Source organism: Crocuta crocuta, unplaced genomic scaffold, assembly GCF_008692635.1.
Source record: "Crocuta crocuta isolate KB4526 unplaced genomic scaffold, BGI_CrCroc_1.0 scaffold65, whole genome shotgun sequence".
NCBI classification, from domain to species: Eukaryota; Metazoa; Chordata; class Mammalia; order Carnivora; family Hyaenidae; genus Crocuta; species Crocuta crocuta.
The window spans coordinates 237,385-257,837 of record NW_027530683.1 but is presented as its reverse complement, the minus strand read 5'-3'; the positions used below and the strand labels follow the sequence as shown (position 1 = coordinate 257,837).

The 20,453-nt window shown below is 39.0% G+C and overlaps 1 protein-coding gene across 1 annotated transcript in view; it reads right to left on the bottom strand.

Moving 5' to 3' along the window:
• FBXO33 (F-box protein 33) overlaps window positions 1-20,204 on the bottom strand; it is a 31,669-nt gene extending 11,465 nt beyond the window's left edge. The window contains exon 1 of the mRNA XM_077769185.1: window positions 19,775-20,204. Coding sequence (XP_077625311.1) covers window positions 19,775-20,202 — 428 coding nt within the window. The 5' untranslated portion in view covers window positions 20,203-20,204. The remainder of the gene's footprint in view (window positions 1-19,774) is intronic.
• Window positions 20,205-20,453: the final 249 nt, after the last annotated feature.

Here is a 20,453-nt window from a genome sequence, read left to right as displayed (position 1 = left end):
ACTTCACCAATTTCTAGTTATTAATTGTGTCCTGCCACTTTACTGAATTCATTTATTCTAGTAGTTTTTTTGTGGAATCTAGGATTTTCTATGTATAGTATCATGTCCTCTGCAAATACTGACAGTTTAACTTCTGTATCAATATGGATGCCTCTCATTTCTTTTTCTTATGTGATTGCTATGGAATCCTTTTTATTTCTGTGGTATTAGTTGTTACTTCTCTCTCATTTCTGATTGTATTTATTTGGGTTTTTTTCTTAATGAGTCTAAGGGTTTGTCGATCTTGTTTATCTTTTCAAAGAAACAGCTCTTGGTTTTGCTGTTGTTTTTTTTTTAAGTCTCTATGTCATTTACTTCTGCCCTGATCTTTATTATTTCCTTTCTTTTACTCACCTTGGGTTTTGTTTGTTCTTTTTCTAGTCCCTTTAGGTGTAAAATTAGATTACTTGATTTTTTTTATTTCTTAAGCCTATATTGCTATTGTGTCCCTTTCCAAACTGCTTATGATGTGTCCCAGAGATTTTGGACTGTTGTGTTTCCATTTTCATTTGTTGCCATGTATTTGTTAATTTTTTCTTTGATTGCTTCATTGACCCATTGGTTGTTTAGTTGTCATGCTGTTTATAGTCTCCACATGTTTGTGGTTTTTCCTGTTTTTTTCCTTCTTGTGATTCATTTCTAGGTTCATACTGTTGTGCTGGAAAAGATGTATGGTATGATTTTGATCCTCTTAAATTTATTGAGGCTTGTTTAATGGCCTAATACATCATTTATTCTGGAGAGTATTCCATTTACACTTGAAAAGAATGTGTATTCTGTTGGTTTTATATGGAATGGTCTGTACATATGTTATGTCCAGATGGTCCAATATGTCATATTGATTTTCTGTTTGGATGATCCATCCATTGATGTAAGTGGAGTGTTAAAGTCCTCTACTATTATCGTATTACCATCAGTTTCTCTATGTCCATTAATATTTGCTTTATGGTGCTCCAGGGCCAGTTGCACAGATATTCAAAACTGGTTTATCTTCTTGATGGACTGATCTCTTTATTATTATGTAATGCCCTTCTCTTTTATTACAATCTTTGTTTAAAAGTCTCTTTTGGGGGCACCTGGGTGGCTCAATAAGTTGAGCATCCAACTTCAGCTCACGTCATGATCTTGCAGATTGTGAGTTCGAGCCCCGCATCGGGGTCACTGCTATCAGCCTGTCAGCGCAGATCTTGTGTCCCCACTCTGCCTCTCCCCTGCTTGTGCTCTCTCTCTCAAAAGAAAAAAAAAGTCTCTTTTGTCTAAGTATTGCTACCCCAGCTTTTATTTTTTTCCATTTTCATTTACATGGTGAATGTTTCCTTCCCTTCATTTTCAGCCTGTAGGCATCTTTAGGTCTGAGGTGAGTCTCTTGTAGGTAGCAATATTGATGGGTCTTACTGTTTTTATCCATTCTACCACTCTGTCTTTTGATTGGAACACTTAAGCCACTTACATTTAAAAATTTTTTTTAATGTTTTACTTATTTCTGAGAGAGAGAGAAAGAGAAAGAAAGAGAGGCAGCGTGAGCAGGGTAGGGTTAGAAGGAGAGGGAGATATAGAATCTGAAGCAGGCTCCAGGCTCTGAGCTAGCTGTCAGCACAGAGCCCGACACGGGGCTCAAACCCACGAACCCTGAGAGCATGACCTGAGCCAAACCCTGACGCCCAACCGACTGAGCCACCCAGGCGCCCCAAGCCACTTACATTTAAAGTGATTACTGGTAAGTATGTACTTACTACCATTTCTTAAATTTGTTTTCTGGTTGTTTTTGTAGTTCATTGTTCTTTTCTGTTTCTCCTGTTCTCTCTGTGATGGGTAAGTATCTGTATTTTATTTGGCTTTATTTCACTTTATTTTTAGTGTATCCACCATACATTTTGGGTTTGTGGTTACCATGAGGTTAATATATGTCATCCTAAGTAAAGAGCAGTTCACATTAATTCAATTGTCACTTAAGTTCAAACACATTCGTAAAACAACAAACAAAAAAACAAGAACCAAAAAAACAAACAGAAAACTCAGGGGCACCTAGGTTGCTCAGTCAGTTAAGTGACAGTCTTGATTTTGGCTCAGTTCATGATCTCATCGTTGTGAGACTGAGCCCTGTATTGGGGTAGATGCTGGGGATGGAGCCTGCTTAACACTGTCTCTCTCCCTCTGCCCCTCCCCCATTCATGCATGCCTACTTGTTCTCCCCTCCCCACCCTCCCCCAAAAAACACACTAGAGGGAATCAACAATAATTTTAGATGATGCAGAAAAACATATCAGCGATCTGGAAGATAGGGTAACAGCACACAAACTGAACAGCAAAAAGAGAAAATGATTTTTTAAAATGAAGATAGATGAAGAGATCTCTTAGATAAAATCAAGTGAATGAACATTACTATAGCATTCCCAGAAGAAACTGAGAGAAAGGTGTAGAAAACTTATCTGAAGAAATAACTGAAAACTCCCATAAGCTAGGGAGGTAAATATACTTCCAAGTCCAAGCATCACAGAGAGTTCCAAACAAGATGAAGCCAAAAGGTCCACACCACAGCACATAATAATTAAAATGACATCATGATGGGGCGCCTGGGTGGCTTACTCTGTTAAGCGTCCGACTTTCGCTTAGGTTATGATCTCGCGGTTCGTGGGTTCGAGCCCCGCGTCAGGCTCTGTGCTGACTGCCAGCTCAGAGCCTGGAGCCTGTTTCAGTCTGTGACTCCCTCTCTATCTGACCCTCCCCTGCTCACGCTGTCTCTCTCTCTCTCTCCTAGAAGAAAAAAAAAAAATTAAAAAAAAAAAATGACATCATGAGATCACAACCTGAGGCAAAATCAAGAGTTCTATGCTTAACTGACTGAGCCACCCAGACACCCTTCTACTGTGTTTTTTACTTCAATTATTATATTAACCCTGATTAAAATTATAATTATCTCTTTTTAGTATTTTCTATCTTTTTATTGAAGGTCTCACTGAGTTCTTCCATTTTTTTCCCCAACCCATTGAGTATCTTTATGATCATTACTTTAAGTTCTTTATCAGGCGGATTGTTTATCTGTTTCATTTAGTTCCTTTTCTGAGGATTCTTTTTGTTTGTTTGTTTCTTGTTCTTTCTTTTAGAGCACAGTCCTATGTCTCCCAATTTTGCTGGACTTTCTGTGTTTGTATGCATTGGGCAAAACAGCTACTTTTCCTAAAGCTAAAGGAGTGGTTTTGAGTATAGTGTACTCTGAGCAGACTCTGTGTGCATGGTGATTTTGCTGGCTTGGGTGGAGCTGTGGCTGTATATACCAGTAACTCTTTCATGCCATGGCATGTCTCTAGTTCTCTTGCCGTTCTCTTGCTATTCTCTTTACCTTTGGTTTTTCAGTACTTGTTCAGTCCTTAGATCTTCAGGAAGAACTGATGTATTAATAGGTGTAATTTGGAGGAAGTGAGTTCAAAGTCTTCCTATATCACCATCTTCAACTGGGACTCAAAAAATAAATTTAAACTAGCTTTATGTAGCTTTTGACCATTATAAGAAGTTAATTCATTAACATTTCTTAACGTTTATTTTTGAGAGCGAAAAAGACAGCGAGTGAGCACGAGCAGGGGAGGGGCAGAGAGACAAGACAGGGAGACACAGAATCCAAAACAGACTCCAGGCTCTGAGCTATCAGCACAGAGTCTGATGCGGGGCTCGAACTCATGAGCCATGAGATCATGACCTGAGCTTAAGTCAGATGCTTAACTAACTGAGCCACCCAGGTACCCCATAAGTTAATTAATTTTAAAATCATTCCATGGACTAATAACCTACACATTGGTAAAATTTAGTAAGTTAATGTAAGGAGACTCTGGAATATTTCAGTTTTAGCTCTATCTATACAGTATTTTTCAATATCCCAGGAATGTTAGAAACATGCTACTCAAGGGCAATTAAAAAAATTCTTTTGAAGGGACAGCCTGGGTGGCTCACTTGGTTAAGCATCTGACTTCGGCTCAGGTCATGAACTCCCAGTTTGTGGACTGGAGCCCTATGTTGGGATCTGTGCTGACAGCTCGGAGCCTGGAGCCTGCTTTGGATTCTGTGTCTCCCTCTCTCTCTGCCCCTCCCTGCTAGCATGCTGTCTCTCTCTCTCTCTCAAAAATAAACAAATATTTTTAAAAAATTCTGTTGGGGTGCCTGTTCAGTCAGTTGAGCATCTGACTCTTGATTTCGGCTCAGCTTATGATCTCACGGTGGAAGTTTGAGCCCTTTATTGGGCTTGCTACTATCAGTGCCTGCTTTGGATCCTCTATCTCCCCCTCTCTGCCCCTACCTTCCACCCCTACTCCATCTGTCTCAAAAATAAACATTTATAAAAAATTCTATTTGCAGCAAGGAATGGTAATAAATTACAGTAAAATTAATAATAATGCATAAACTTTCCTTATGGATGTAATCATAGACACACATTTGAAGCTAGAATGGTTCTTGGAATCATCCAATTCAATCATCTCTACAGGTCAGGAAGTTGACGTGACTTGTCTAAGACTAATACTAGTTAGTGCAGTGCTAGAGACCTGGGTTCTGACTCACATTTCATGTTGTTCCTTACAATTAAACCATGTCCTGGAAAATAATTGTCTTTCTGAGAGTTATTATATTTTAGAGTAGTATATGATGGACATTTGTGGATAAACGTTTTTAGGTACTTATTGTTCCACTGAAAATGAAGAAAATTTTAATTAAGTGATACAGAAAACAACTATTTACTTTTAAACTTAGTAAAACAAAAAAACACTGACAACTCAACAGCAGGCTTAAAATATATCCTGTTGAAATCATATTATAATCGTATGGTGAAGCCAACAAAACTGCATATAGCCTCCAGGTGGCTCATTATTGTTTCAGATGGTAAATAAGGGACTGAAAAGAACATCTAGGCAACAATGTTAGAACATACTGAACCATGGCAATAAACAGATGCCTCATTTTGAAGCTAGGAGACAACAGCAATAATAAAGCAATTGTGCCACATAATCCTTTTACTTAAATATGAAATCTGTGACCTACTTTTTTTTTTTAGTTTATTCATTTATTTATTGTTGAGTCAGGGAGTGAATGAACTAAAGAAACAAACAGGGTTCCTTCATGCACAATGTCCAAAACATGCATTTGCTCAAAAGGCATGTAATAAAAACATACTGGAAAAGTATTACAGTTGGTCACAAAGTTTTTCTTTCATCTGAATCTTTCAAATTAACTTAGCTCTGTTTCTATGGTAATATTAATGGGATACAATTTACTATTACGAGTCCCTCTGCAAGTCCTAAAAATGTGTTGTGAAAGCACAAAATCACATATAATGTTTGATAATCTATCTTCTGAAACATGCAAAAGGCCATACTATTGCCAAAAGAGAATTCATTTCTTCAATTTAACTCTATTCTTCTTTAATCCTATTTCAAAAAGCAGAGCTGTTAGATCATTAAGTACTTATACCTTAGAAACTCAGCCTATAGACTGCTCTCCTGCTCTTTTTTCAATTATTGATATATGTACTGTGTGCCAAAGATGTGAAAAATTATAGCAGCTGAGGTCCATGTGTCCGTAAGTTTAGACTCTTGCATAGAAATAAAGGTTTAAAAAAAGCAGGTGAGAATAAAGAATTATTAATAACTTTGTTAATTTGTATAAATGGCATTGTGTTTACAGTTTTAAAAAGCCCAGAACTTCCAGAGCTTCATGCTGAAGCATGTACTATAAAATGACATCAATATTTTGGATTCATTTTAAAATACTTCAGTAAAGATAAAAGAAAGTAAATGTTGCCAAAATCCTTAAACTACTGAATCTAAGTGATAGGTTCATTGTGTCTATTTTTTGTGTGTGTTCAAAAATTTCATTAAAAAGGTTACAAAATCAGGTAGTCATTTCTCTGTGTAACTGGCAAGTTCACTTAAGTACTCTGTGCTTCAGTTCACTATCTGTAAAATAGGAATAATAATGGTACATACCATACCTTAAAAAAAATTTTTTTTAATGTTTTATTTATTTCTGAGAGAGAGACAGCGTGAGCAGGGGAGGGTCAGAGAGAGAGGGAGACACAGAATCTGAAGCAGGCTCCAGGCTCTGAACTGTCAGCACAGAGCCTGAGGCAGGGCTGAAACCCATGAACCGTGAGATCATGACCTTAGCTGAAGTCGATGCTTAACCAACTGAGCCACCCAGGTGCCCCAGTACATCCCACACCTTATGGTTGCCTAATATTGCTGCTCTGGGAAAACTAGTTTAGCATTTTAGAGGTTGTTAAGAACATATGCATTCAGCTCTCTGCATTCCTGGCAATACAACTGGGCTTACCCAGCCCCATGACTGCAGTGTAGTGTAGGAGTTTGATATCAGGAGGGGGTTAGACTTGAGAAGGTGGGTGTAAGCTATGGAGGATCAAAGTCTCTTGCTTCAGATGACTACCTTTTTTCTTTGCCTTGAACCAAGATTGTCCTTTCAAGGTTTCTAAGAGTGGGATTCTATTTTGAAGTAACTAGCAACATTTGAATAAAAGGTAGTTCAATTCTGCTTTATTTTTTCCCTTTTTCCTGGTCCACTTAAGAGATGTAATAGAAGAGTACACATGAGGAGTGTCTGGGTAGGAAAACAGATTTACCTGGGCCTATGGTTACAGCGGATGAGACCAGTGATTTGGGGCAAAGAGAAGGAAGAATCCTTGTGTAGAGTATTACCTACTTTTTCCTTTCTACTTAGTCCTACCATCTTGAACCCATAGCTCATATGAGGGCCAGGGTTAAGCAAATTCAAAGAAGTAATGAGTTTATATGAAGCAGGAAATGAGTGAGGAGGAAAGAGGGAAGGAAAATTCCAGGTGACTGCAGTAAGGGAGACCAAGAAGTTTCTGAGGTAGTTCAACAGACGGATTCAAATTTATGTAAGGCCTATATGAACAGGGCACTGTTTGAAAGTACTTAGTGGTACAAGGAGCTAAATATCAAAGATAAGCCATGTTTTCAGAAAATAAATGGTTCACATGCTGGGTATTTTCTTTTTTAAAGAAAGTACAAATCATAACACGAAAGGAAAACAAAATGAATAAAAACAGCCAAAGGAAAAGTATGTTTAGACACATTTAGGGAATAGCAATTAAAAAGGCATTATAATATTAGCTGGAAAATTATGTCTAATTTCTTATACTTACATTCTATTTCTAGAAGGCCTCCAGATAAAAATACAGTATCAGACTACTCATCACTTTCACTGCTCCCACTCTGGTCCACAGCACCATCATCCCTTGCCTGGGTTACTGCAAAGGCCTCCTGACCCAGCCTGTTGCTTCTACCCTTGTCCTGCTACAAACAATTCCCAGCACAGCATCTAGAATGTTCCTTTTTTAAAAAAAAAATCTTTTGAGTACAACTGACATAATATTACATTAGTTTTAGATGTACAAAAAGATTCAACTTCTCTATGTTATGTTACGCTCACCAAAAGCATAGTTACCATCTGTCACCATACAATGCTACTACAGGGTGCCTGGGTGGCTCAGTGGTTAAGCGTTGACTCTGACTCAGGTCATGACCTCACGGTTCATGAGTTAGAGCCCCACATCATCTGGGCTCTGTGCGGACAGCACGGAGCCCGGAGTCTGCTTCCGATGCTGTCTCCCTCTCTCTCTCCCCCTTCCCCACTCATGTTCTGTCCTTCTTTCTCTCTCAAAAATAAATTAACATTAAAAAATTAAAAAAAAGAAACCCAATGCTATTACAGTATTACTGACTATATTACCTATGTTATGCCTTTTATTCTCATGACTTATTCATTCCATAATTGGAAACCTGTATTTCCTACTCCCCTTTACCCAATTTACCCACCCCCTTATCCCCCTTCCCTCTAGAAACCATCAGTTTGTTCTGTTAGAATGTTCCCTTTGAAATATTATATATGTCACTCCTTAGTTCAAAATTTTTTCATGGCTCCTCATCTTACTCAGAGTAAAAGTCAGAGTCTTTATAAGACCCTAATAAAGAGCTACTGATTTCCGTATCACCATTCCTGGTATGTGGTAGGCAGTGTTCTACATCCCAAGGCATTTTCTGCTATCTTACTTAAGCACTCCCCTGGTCAAAGTCCCACAGTTGAGTTCCTCCATTTAATTGCTACTTAGTCCAAGAATCACTTTCCAGAGCAACAGAAAAAGCTGCTCCCTCCCTTCCTTCTTTCAAATACTATTTCAGTGGTTGAGACTTTTCTTAAATTCCTTATTTTACACAGCAACACTCCCTTCTACTTCCACCATTCTCATCTCCCTTCACTGCTTCATTTTGCCTCATTGCATATATTATAAACTATGATAATACATATTTTACTTACTTACTGTCTTTTTTTCCCCCACTATAGTATGCTTTATGATGGCAGGGCTCTTTGACTACTGTTGTATCCTTGGTTGCTAGAACAGGGCCTGGCATTCAATAAATATTTGTTGGATAATATATTTATTTTAGTTCAGGACAAAAATTAGGGTCTATTTAGCTATATTTTACATATTACAAACTTAGGGTACAGATATACAGTACATACAACATACATTAGGAATCCCTCGAAAATATATTTCCCCAGAAAAGTGAAAATTATTTTCTCAAACCAGTTATGTGCACTTTTAAAAAGTTTATTTATTTTGAGAGAGTGAGAGATGGAGGGAGTGGCAGAGAGAGAGAGAATCCCAAGCAGGCTCTACACACTACAGAGCCGTGACATGGGGCTAGATCCCACAACTGCACGATCATGATCTGAACAGAAGTCAAGAGTCGGACACTTAACCAAATGAGCCACGTAGGTGCCCCTGCACTTATCTTTACAAACCATAGTTTCAACAGACATACAATTTTAATATACATATTTAAACTGTATGTTTTATAAAACATAAATATGTAAATTAAATATATTAAAATTTCACTGAAAAGGGTTAGCTGTTTTCTTTTTAGCATAAGAATTTCCCTAAGAATTAAACAACCATCAGAATTTTTGACATACTTTTATAAAAACATACACATATACAGGCATGCCTCTAAGATACTGTGGGTCTGGTTCTAAACCATCACAATAAAGTGAATACCATAATAAAAAGCCAAGTCAAATGAATTTTTGGTTTCCCAGTCAGTGCATTTACAAGTTATTTTTATGCTATACTGTAGTCTATTAAGTGTGCAAGAGCATTACATCTAAGTGTACTGCCTTAATTAAAAAATACTTTATTGCTGAGGCACCTGGGTGGCTCAGTCGGTTAAGTGTCCAACTTTGGCTCATGTCACGATCTCGTGGTTCGTGAGTTTGAGCCTGGTGTCCTCCTCTGTGCTGATAGTCGGGAGCCTGGAGCCTGCTTCCTATTCTGTGTGTGTCTCTCTCTGCCCCTCTCCTGCTCATGCTCTGTCTCTCTCTCAAAAATAAATAAACACTTAAAAAATTAAAAAAAAAACTTCACTGCTAAAAAATGCTAGCCGTCATCTGAGCTTTCATCACATATATTTTACTGGTGGAGGGTCTTACCTCCATGTTGATGGCTGCTGACTGATCAGGGTGGAGGTTGTAAAGGATAGAGTGGACGTGGCAATTTCTTAAGACAATGAAGTTTGCTACATCAATTGACTCTTCATTTCACAAATTATTTCTCTGTAGTATGCAATGCTGTTTGATAGCATTTTACCCACATTAGAGTCAATTCTCTCAAACCATTTTCAACTAAGTTTATGTAATATTCTAAATCCTTTGTTGTCATTTCAATAATCATAACATTTTCACTAGCAGATTCCATTTCAAGAAACCACTCTCTTTGCTCATCCATAGGAAGCAACTCCCCATTCATGTTTTATCATGAAATTGCAGTAATTCAGACACATCTTTATGTTCCATTTCTAATTCTAGTTTTCTTACTATTTCCACCACATCTGCAGTTACTTCCTCCACTGAAATTTTGAATCCCTTAATGTCACCCATGAGGATTGGAATCAAGTTCTTCCAAACTCCTTTAATGTTGGTAGTTTGACCTCTTTCCCATGAATTATAAATGTTCTTAATGACACCTTGAGTGGTGATTCTTTTCCAGAAGGTTTTCAACTTACTTGTCCAGATTATCAGAGGAATCATGATTTATGGCAGCTATAGCCTTACAATATATATTTCTTAAAACATTAAGACTTGAAAGTCAAAATTACTCCTTGATCAAGGGCTACAGAATGGATGTTGTGCTACATGAAAACAACATTAGTTTCATTGTACAGCTCCATTGGAGTTCTTGGGTGAACAGGTACATTGTCAATGAGCTATTTTAAGTTTATTTATTTTGAGAGAGAGAGAGACAGACAGACAGACAGACAGACAGAATCCCAAACATGTTCTGCACTGTCAGTACAGAGCCAGATGTGGGGCTCACACTCAGGAACTGTGAGATCATGACCTGAGCCAAAGTTGGCCACTTAACTGAGCCATCCAGGCACCCCAATGAGTTGTAATATTTTGAAAGGATTTTTTTTTCTTTTTCTGAGCAGTAGGTCTAACCAGTGGGCTCAAAATATTCCGTAAACCATGTTGTAAACAGATGTGCTATCATTCAGGCTTTGTTGTTCCATTTACAGAGCACAGGCAGAATAGATTTAGCACAATTCTTTTATTTTTATATTTTATTATCTTTTTTAATGTTTATTTTTCTTTCATAGTTTATTGTCAAGTTGGTGTCCATATAACACCCAGTTACATGGAGGAGGGCTCATCCCAACAAGTGTCCTCCTCCATACCCATCATCCCCCTTCCCCTCTCCCCCACCCCCATCAGCCCTCAGTTTGTTCTCAGCATTCAAGAGTCTCTCATGGTTTGCCTCCCTCCCTCTCCCCAACTATTTTTCCCATTCTCCTTCTCCCCCATGGTCCTCCTTTAAGTTCCTCCTAATCCTCCTATAAGTGGAAGCATTGGTATCTGTCCTTCTCTGCCTGACATTTCACTCAGTATAACACCCTCAAGTCCCATCCCATTGTTACAAATGGCCAAATTTCACTCTTTCTCATTGCCATGTAGTATTCCATTGTATAGATAAACCACATCTTCTTGATCCATTCGTCCGTTGATGGACACTTAGGCTCTTTCCATGTTTTGGCTATTGTTGAGAGTGCTGCTATGAATATTAGGGTACATATGCCCCTATGCATCAGCACTCCTGTATCCTGTGGGTAAATTCTTAGCAGTGCTATTGCTGGGTCCTAGGGGAGTTCTATTATTAATTTTTTGAGGAACCTCCACACTGTTTTCCAGAGGGGCTGCACCAGTTTACGTTCTCACCAACAGTGTAGGAGGGTGCCCGTTTCTCCACATCCTCGCCAGCATCAATAGTCTTCTGATTTGCTCATTTTAGCCACTCTGACTGGCATGAGGTGGTATCTCAGTGTGGTTTTGATTTGCATTTCCCTGATGAGGAGGGACGCTGAGCATCGTTTGATGTGTCTGTTGGCCATCTGGATGTCCTCGTTGGAGAAGTATCTATTCATGTCTTCTGCCCATTTCTTCACTGGGTTGTTTTTCAGATGTGGGGTTTGGTGAGTTCCTTATAGATTTTGGATACTAGCCATGTATCTGATATGTCATTTGCAACTACCTTTCCCATTCTGTCGGTTGCCTATTAGTTTTATGGATTGTTTCCTTTGCCGTGCAGAAGCTTTTAGTCTTGATGAGGTCTCAATAGTTCATTTTTGTTCTTGATTCCCTTGCCTTTGGGGATGTGTCAAGTAAGAAATTGCTGTGGTGGAGGTCAAGGAGGTTGTTTCCTGCTTTCTCCTCTAGGGTTTTGACGGTTTCCTGTCTCACATTCAGGTCCTTTATCCATTTTGAGTTTATTTTTGTGTATGGTGTGAGAAAATAATCTAGTTTCATTCTTCTGCATTTTGCTGTCCAGTTCTCTGAGCACCATCTGTTAAAGAGGCTGTCTTTTTTCCATTGGATACTCTTTCCCACTTTGTCGAAGATTAGTTGGCCATTTGTAGGTCCAATTCTGAGTTCTCTATTCTATTCCATTGGTCTATGTGTCTGTTTTTGGGCCAAGATTTAGCATAATTCTTAAAGGCCCTAGGATTTTAGAATAGTCAGTGAGCACTGTTTTCAACTTAAAGTCATCACTTGCATTAGCCCCTGATAAAAGAGGCAACCTGTCTTTTGAAGCTTTGATGTGAGGCACTGACTTCTCTCTAGCTATGAAAGTCTTAGATGGCATTTTCTTCCAACAGAAGGCTGTTTTGTCTATCTTGAAAATCTGTTGCTTAGGGTAGCCATCTTCATTGATTATCTTAGCTAGATCTTCTGGATAACTTGCTACAGCTTCTACATTAGCAATTGCTCCTACACCTTGCACCTTGATGTTATGGAGAAGGCTTTTCCCCTTAAACCTCAAGAACCAACTTCTGCAAACTTCAAAGTCTTCTTCAGTACCATCCTCACCACTCACAGCCTTCACAGGACTGAAGAGAGTTAGGGCCTTGTTTTGGATTAGGCTTTGGCTTAAGGGAATGTGGCTGGTTTTATTTTCTATCCAGATCACTAAAACTTTCTCCTTATTAGCTGTAAGTCTGTTGCACTTATCATTTGTGTGTTCCCTCAGGTACAACTTTTAATCTCCTTCAATAACTTTTCTTTTGTATTCACAACTTGGCTAACTATTTGGCACAAGATGTCTAGCTTTTGGTCCATCTTGGCCTTTGACATGCCTTCCTCACTAAGCTTAATCATTTTTAGCTTCTGGTTTGAAGAGAGAGAGGTGCTTGGGTGGGTCAGTCACTGAGTGTCTGACTTCAGGTCATGATCTGATGGTTCATGAGATCGAGCCCCGTGTGGGGCTCTCTGCTATCAGCACAGAGCCCACTTCAGGATCCTCTGTCTCCCTATCCCCGTCTCTCTGCCCCTCCTCCATTGGTTCTCTTTCTCTCTCTAAATAAATAAATAAACAAACAAACAAACAAAAAAAAGTAACTCTTCCTGTCACTCAAGACCATTTCAGAGATATTAATTGGCCTAATTTCAATACTGTGATATCCCAGGGATTAAGGAAGGCCCAAGGAGAAAGAAAAAAGGCTAGGGAATGGCTGGTCAATGGAGCAGTCACAACACACAACATTTACTGATTAAATTTACTGTCTTAAATAGAAATGGCTTGTGGCATCCTAAAATAATTACAATTGTAACATCAAAGATCACTGACCACAGATCACCATAACAAACCTAATAATAACGAAAATGTTTGAAATATTTTAAGAATTACCAAAATGTGACACAGAGACACAAAGTGAGCAAGTGCTGTTGGAAAAATGGTGCCAATAGACTTGCTCAATGTGGGGTTGTCACAAATTGTTGATTTGTAAAACAACAACAACAACAACAAACCACATCTGTGAAATGCAATAAAACAAAGCACAATAAAACAAGGTATGCCTATGGATTCATTGGGTTAGTTCAGGTAATTTCTTGAAAATACTAGTAACCACCGATGAGCCTAAGAAATATTCCTCAAGGTCTAACTACAGAGGGCTGAAAACCTTCATCTTTTTCTGGGATTTCTGTTGGACTGTTTAGTATAACTGGGACTCAAAATTTCTGATACGTTGGTCATAATGACCTTGTTGTTCTCTCTTTTGTGGTTCAGAATGGGAGAACTTCATCTGTTTCAGTAACTTTAGTATATTTCCTTCCATTTAAGAGGATCCAAAATTATTTCTTTGATGTAGTAAATAATATCATTAGAAAAATGCACAACATAGCCACCCTACACTTAATACAGCCAAGTGTAATTAACTATGTCAAAGGGAATACATAAAAACTTGGTACTTTAAAGAAATGTTCTTGGAGCGCCTGGGTGGCTCAGTTGGTTAAGCGTCCAACTTCGGCTTAGGTCATGATCTCACAACTCATGGGTTCAAGCCCTGCGTCGGGCTCTGTGCTGACAGCTAGCGCAGAGCCTGGAGCCTGCTTCGGATTCTGTGTCTCCCTTTCTCTCTGACACTCCCCTGCTCACGCTGTCTCTAGCTCTCTCAAAAAGAAATAAAACATTAAAAAAAAATAAAGAAATGTTCTTAAAAAGGTTAAAACCTTTCCTAGTGCTGTATAGAGGCTTATAATGTAACATTTTACTTTTCTAAACTGATAAAAGCTAAAATAATCTACATCACTGCAAGAAATTCTTTCAGGTCAATTGTTTTCTTAGTCCATGTTCAATCCCAAGTATGTTTATATCCATATAACACTTTTGATAACAGAAAGTATTTCCTTTCTCACAAATGCTGATGAATGATCATAGCCAAAAGAAACAAACAAAACCAAGCACTTTAGAGAACTGTGGTTCAATAGAACTCTCTGTCATCATGGCATTATTTTTCCATGTTGTCCAATAATGGTAGCCACTAGCCACATAGGGCTACTGAACACGTGAAATATGGCTGGTGTGCCTATTTAGTTTTATGTAAGAAATTAAAAATTAAAAAGCTATATGTGACTAGTGGCTTTTAAACTGTATAGCACAATTTTAGGGACCAGAAGTAAGTCATGGGCCTAGAATAGTATTCTTCACTAGCTTTATTAGGATCCATTAACTAAAAGCAATCTGCTAGCATTTGCTTTACAATTCACTTACTGAATAACCTTCTAAGAATTGCCATCATCCTTAAATCCTAGAGATTATACACACAAAGATTTAAGACTGACATTGGAAATTGCTATTGAACATGCTATTTATTAAAAGATCATTTAAACAATACCAAGGACAAAAAAACAGTGATTTTTTACAGAGAATGATGTCCTCTTGACTGTACTTGGTTCCAAAATATATTCTACATCTACCACTTTTCTTCATCTCCATGGTCTCCGACCATAGGCTAAGCTACCATCATCTCTGCCTAGCTTATGCAAAAGTTTCCCGTCTCCCTACATCCTCTCTTGTTCCCTCTTATAATTCATTCATTACACAGCAACTAGAGTGATTGTCTTAAAAGCCAAATTAGATCACATTACTCTTGCCCTTAAAAATTTCTCAGTGACTTCTTCTATTCTTAGAATGCAGCTCAAACTTCATTCCATAAGCCCACATAACCAACTCTGTCCCTTCCTCCCTCTAAAACTCAGAAAGCATCATGACACCCCAACCACTTTCATCTCATGGTCCTGCCATACTCTCCTGCTGTCCCATCACATCAAAAATTTGTCTGGCTTAAGGCTCTGGTGCTTAATATATACGTATTTTTCCTGCTTAAAATGGTATTTGCTCAAGTTTTCAGATGGTTAACTTTTGTCATTCATATTACAGCTCAAATGTTGCTTTTCAGATAGGTTTCCCCTTGCCATCTAGTCACTTACAAAATCTTTTACGTTTAGATTTTTTTTATTTGATACCTAAAATAATCTTTCTTTCATTTACTATTTCTTACTTTCTCTTCTAGAATGTTACGTCCCTGAGAATGGGGAGTTTTTCTTCACTGTTTGGCACATAGTAGGCTTTCAATATTTGGAGGAAAAAACAGATTTTTTTTTTATAACTATCATTTTAGGCCCTGCATAAATTGATAAAGTTGGGTGAACTCTTCCAAGGCTGCCTCAGAACACATTAAAATGGAAATAATTTAATCACTTCATTCAAAAGCAGCTCCACAGCTTCATTTAATACAGAAAAAATATTTCACTTTGACAATCTTTTGCTGAGTTTCATTTCCTATCCTCCATCTATCAGTTCTCAGTCATTATGAGAATGCATCTATGGACTAGAGAGGACCCTAAATTGCTCAGCAGCTCTCTGAGGAGGTTAGTTTCTTTAACAGGTTAGAGTCTCATTTCTCAGTGACCTTGAAGCTATCCCTATGGACCCACTTTAATTTGTCAGTTTTAAAGTAAGGAGTCTGCTGGGTATGCATCATCTCACCTCTCTTCTCTATGGGCAATCATCTCTTGGACAGTGTACACTGGTCTGAGTCCCAATATGTGTTAATATTTATTTTGCAAATGGGTTTCTTTAAGTTAATAATAAAAGCTTTCACAAGTAAGATGCTATTATTACATGTATGGTAGGGGAAAATATTTCAAGAAAAATAGGGCTGAGGGTTGTTGAACACAACATCTTCAAAGGTATTTCCTACTGTCTTAGATAATAACATGAAACATCCAAAGAATTTTTAACCTAATTTAAAATGTATTTTTAAACGGCCTACTTGTTTTTGGATTTTGGTAGACTGATGTTGACAAAACAATACAAAGTGTAAGACTCTTCTTCACTGCACATGCCAAATCAACAAGACCAGAAATCAACAAGACCAGATCTAAGAATTCTTAGTAGATCTTCTATTAGGGAGAGGTTATATAAGCAGGCATAACTCTGAAATGGTCAATCTACATACATGTAGTTGGGAGTTGTAGCCCAAATGTTTAACAAGAAAATCACCCTCGTATAAATTCTCTCTGGCCTACTATAGTACTCATCTTTAAAAAAAAAACCACTGCTCCCAATTTAGGATTTCATACAAAATAAAATATAAAATACTTACACAGTCCCGAAAAGCATAAACTAGATGATGATAATGTACCTATGCCTGCTCTTTAAAAATAAGTATTTTTAGTGTCTCTTAGTTTATTAGCTATTATCATTAATTTTATTGTCCGTGAACTCTCATTTTTCCCAAGTAGTCAAATGCAGCCCTTCAGTAGGCACTACTCAGCAACCAGATTAAATCTGAAAAGTGAGTTCTAAAAAGTTCTTTTTAACTTTTAAGAACAATTTCTTACAGAACTGCAGAACAAATTTTGCCTATTTAACTTAAAATACAGCTGAATGAGAAATACCTACTGTATTTCTGTTCTTACTTTCTGTTTCTTACAATAAGGGCAGATATTGTAGCCTCCTTGTAGGGAAGGGAGCTCTGAAACCCAGAGGACTGTGTTTTACCCTTTGAGAGAGATTTCGGCACATGCTTGATCTTCGTCAGTTGTTCCTAATACCTAAGACACCTATAAAGAGGCTATGGTCTCCCTGAGAGTACATGTGCATATAAAACCCAGAAATCAAGTAAAAACCAATGCCAATTATCCTCCTGGAAGACTACCCTTGAAAAGCTCCCACAATCCAAGGTTATAGTTTCAGTTCTTTTCCTGGGGGACATGAAAATAACTGACACATCACAAAATAACCATTTGAGTTGTGTAAATTATACAAAGGAATTCACCACAAAGATTGGAAGCATACTGCTTGTGAACCAGTAGGTTTCAAACTCTCTTTGGTACTTACAAAATTGCAGATATCATAAAGTGAAACGACTGTAAATTTAACTTGGAAGTGTAAAGAACAATATTAGTGTTCACTTTTCTCAGTAGTTATTAAATTTAACGGTTTTGGAAAGCCCAACAAACACTAGATGAAATGGTTTTCTTCTTACTGACCCAGAGTCTGTAGTTTAAGTGCTTATGGAAGGAAATAAGTATAGGCTTTACCAGAGTTACCAAATAAGCACCTTGATCTAAAATATTTTCAAATTTGTTGAAATTTAAAGAAAACTAGTCCCATTTATGTTTTTAACATTCATGTTAGTACTTTTAATATTACTAAAATATCTTGAGACATTTTCAAAAATAAAGGTTAAATTAACTTATTTCCTAACACATAAAGATAGTTTAAGAAACCCTCTGAAATATCAGAAGTACAGATAATATATGTAATAACACTACACTTTGATTTCAGACACATACTATGAATGTGCTACCAAGCAGCACAACACACAGCACCATCTGTAGAGTAAATGACAAGAATGCCTTAAAATCAGGGATGACAGTGTGCTGTAGTGATAGATGAACCAAAAGGGCAGGCATAAGGTGGTCTTATAGACAGGGAGATTGGGATGCTAATAAAGGTGGTAGGTACACTTTAATTTGTCAATTATATCTCAGTAAGGGTGGAAAAAAAACTTAGCAGGGGTGAGGGAAGTAGAAAGAGAAGAATTAACTAAAGGAAGAGGTGATATATCACTATTTTGCTTATATAACATTATCCATCCAATCAACCAACCAGTTATTAAAACACTTAAAAGGAACTAGGCACTATGTAAGGTTTGTTCATACTTGGACCAAAGGCACATAATCAATCTTTCTTTCTTTCTTTCTTTCTTTCTTTCTTTCTTTCTCTCTCTCTTTCTTTCTTTCTTTTTCTGGACGGTTGCTCAGAGTGCCATCTGATCTCAGAACAGAAAAATCTAATTAGTGCTCACTGAATTCACTCCCACTCTTGGTCTCATCAGTATTTTAAGTTCTCACTGAATCTGAATCTTTTAAACTCTGGGTCGTTTGGTCCTCTAGCCATACATTCAACTGAGAGCCTCTAATTTACAGCCTCAAACAGCCTCTCTTGCTACACCCAATCAAAGTAATGGGATGGCTTGATGTGAAAAGCTGGGGGAATACACAGGCCACTGGAAAGATGGAGTCATGCTCCAGGTACAACCTGGAGCTATATGCTTGTCTCCCACTCTTTTGATTCAGATATATCTATATCTATCTATATCTATATCTATCTAACATTAAATCGGCACCTTCTCTCAACCCTGTTCAATATAATGCATGATGTTCAACACAGTGTATTTATCTCCAAAGGAAGGACACTGCTTTTGTAGAAAAATGATGCTGTATGACAATGTGTACATCACTTGACCCTGTCAAGCGTCAGTTTCCTTTCTATAAAACAGGATTAATAGCTGCCTTGCCTAACTCACAGGGTCACTGAAAGAATCAAATAAGATAATGTCCTTGTAAACTGCCAAACAATCATTACTGTAAAAGTTGCTCCTTTTGGAACTTTTGAACTTTTTTCCAACTCATAGTTTAATTTTAAGGTTAGAATATCCACATGCAAAAAACTAATAGGATTTTGGAAAGGACAACAGACAAATAAAGGGCAATACTGATAAGGATAATAAGTCAGAAAATAGGAAATCAGTCCCAGAATGACAGTGAAGTCCTGATGCAAAACCAGGACAGTTATGTGCTTACTCTTTGCAGACACTGGCCAGTTCCCCCAGCACACACAAACACTAAGCTGTACTGTGCTTTTAGGTGAATCGCTGGGGAAAAGTTGAGTCTGGAGGTGCAAGGGGAGGAGGGACTTCCAACCCTGATGATCAGGCGCTTCCCCCACCCCTCTAACAAACACTCCTACTCTTTGTGCCTGGCCCAGTTAATGAAAACTATTCCTGGTACGAAAATGGCTGTCAAAGATTTCTTTTAGGGAGAGTCTTGTAACCATGAGACACCAGCTGTATACCTATTTCTCCCCCCAGTACGAACTATTTTGAATGGGCAGGTTCAGAGTCAGAAACACTGGGTTATGTTTCGTTTCTCTCAAGACTCACGGGCCTCACCCTCCAAGCTTCAGCTCTCTCATCTGGAAAATGAAGAATGACGGCGCCTGTCAGCTTCATTCCAGGGCCACCGAGAGGATGAATGAGACAGTGCCTGGAAGGCGCCAGAAGTGATGTCTGACAAACACCAAGTCCATCACTGTTTATAAAGTATTATGATGAGTCCCGTTATGCCCTCCCGCCTCAAGGAAATCGCCGGGTTGGAACTGACACCCGCAGTCACTGAAGAAAGCAACGCCAAAGCTGCCAGGCGTATCCGCACTGAATCTATTTCGGGGCGAGAGGTAGGAAGCAACACGCGGCCCCGGGAGAGGGGGAAGGGGAAAAGGAGGATGGATGGAGGTCCAAGATAAGCCTACCTGTTGTTCCGGATGCTGACCAGCACGCACAGCACCAGCTCTAAGTAGGTGCGCAGCACTTCCAGCCAACGGGTTGAGAGCTGCAGGGCTTCGACTTCTTCCCCGCCAGTCCCGGGGTCCGCGCCGCCTCCGTCGCCTGGGCCGCCGCCGCCGCTCAGGTAATTCTCGGCGGCGAACTCAACACGCAGCTCTCGCACGAACCAGCCGCACTTGCGCATGAGGAATTCGAGCCGAGGCTGCTCCGCGGGGGAGACGCGGAGGCAGATGCGGAGCTGGGGCCACAGAGCGGGGTAGAAGAGGCACTCGCGCCAGTGCGAGCAGGAAGCCGAGGCCCGAAGCCGGTCAGGCGCGGGCAGGAAGGAGAAGATGTGCACGATCAGCTCGCTGGGCAGCGACGCGGCGCCTGCCGCCTGCCCGCACAGAGCCATCCGGCCCGNAGTGCCCGGCGGTCGGGGCTGCGGCACTGACAAGAACAACAACATCAATGACAAGGAAGAAGGGGGCGGAACCGTCGTGAGTCTCGGCGGAACCAAATGCAACAGAAATCGCGGAGAGGGGGGAAGGCCTCTGCCGTGTGGCTTCTAGATAGCCAGCTTCTGGTCCCTTAAACTCTACTCACTCACGTCCAAGGCCAATACACTCAGTAACTTCAAAACCCTTGGTTATAATGTTTAGCCCT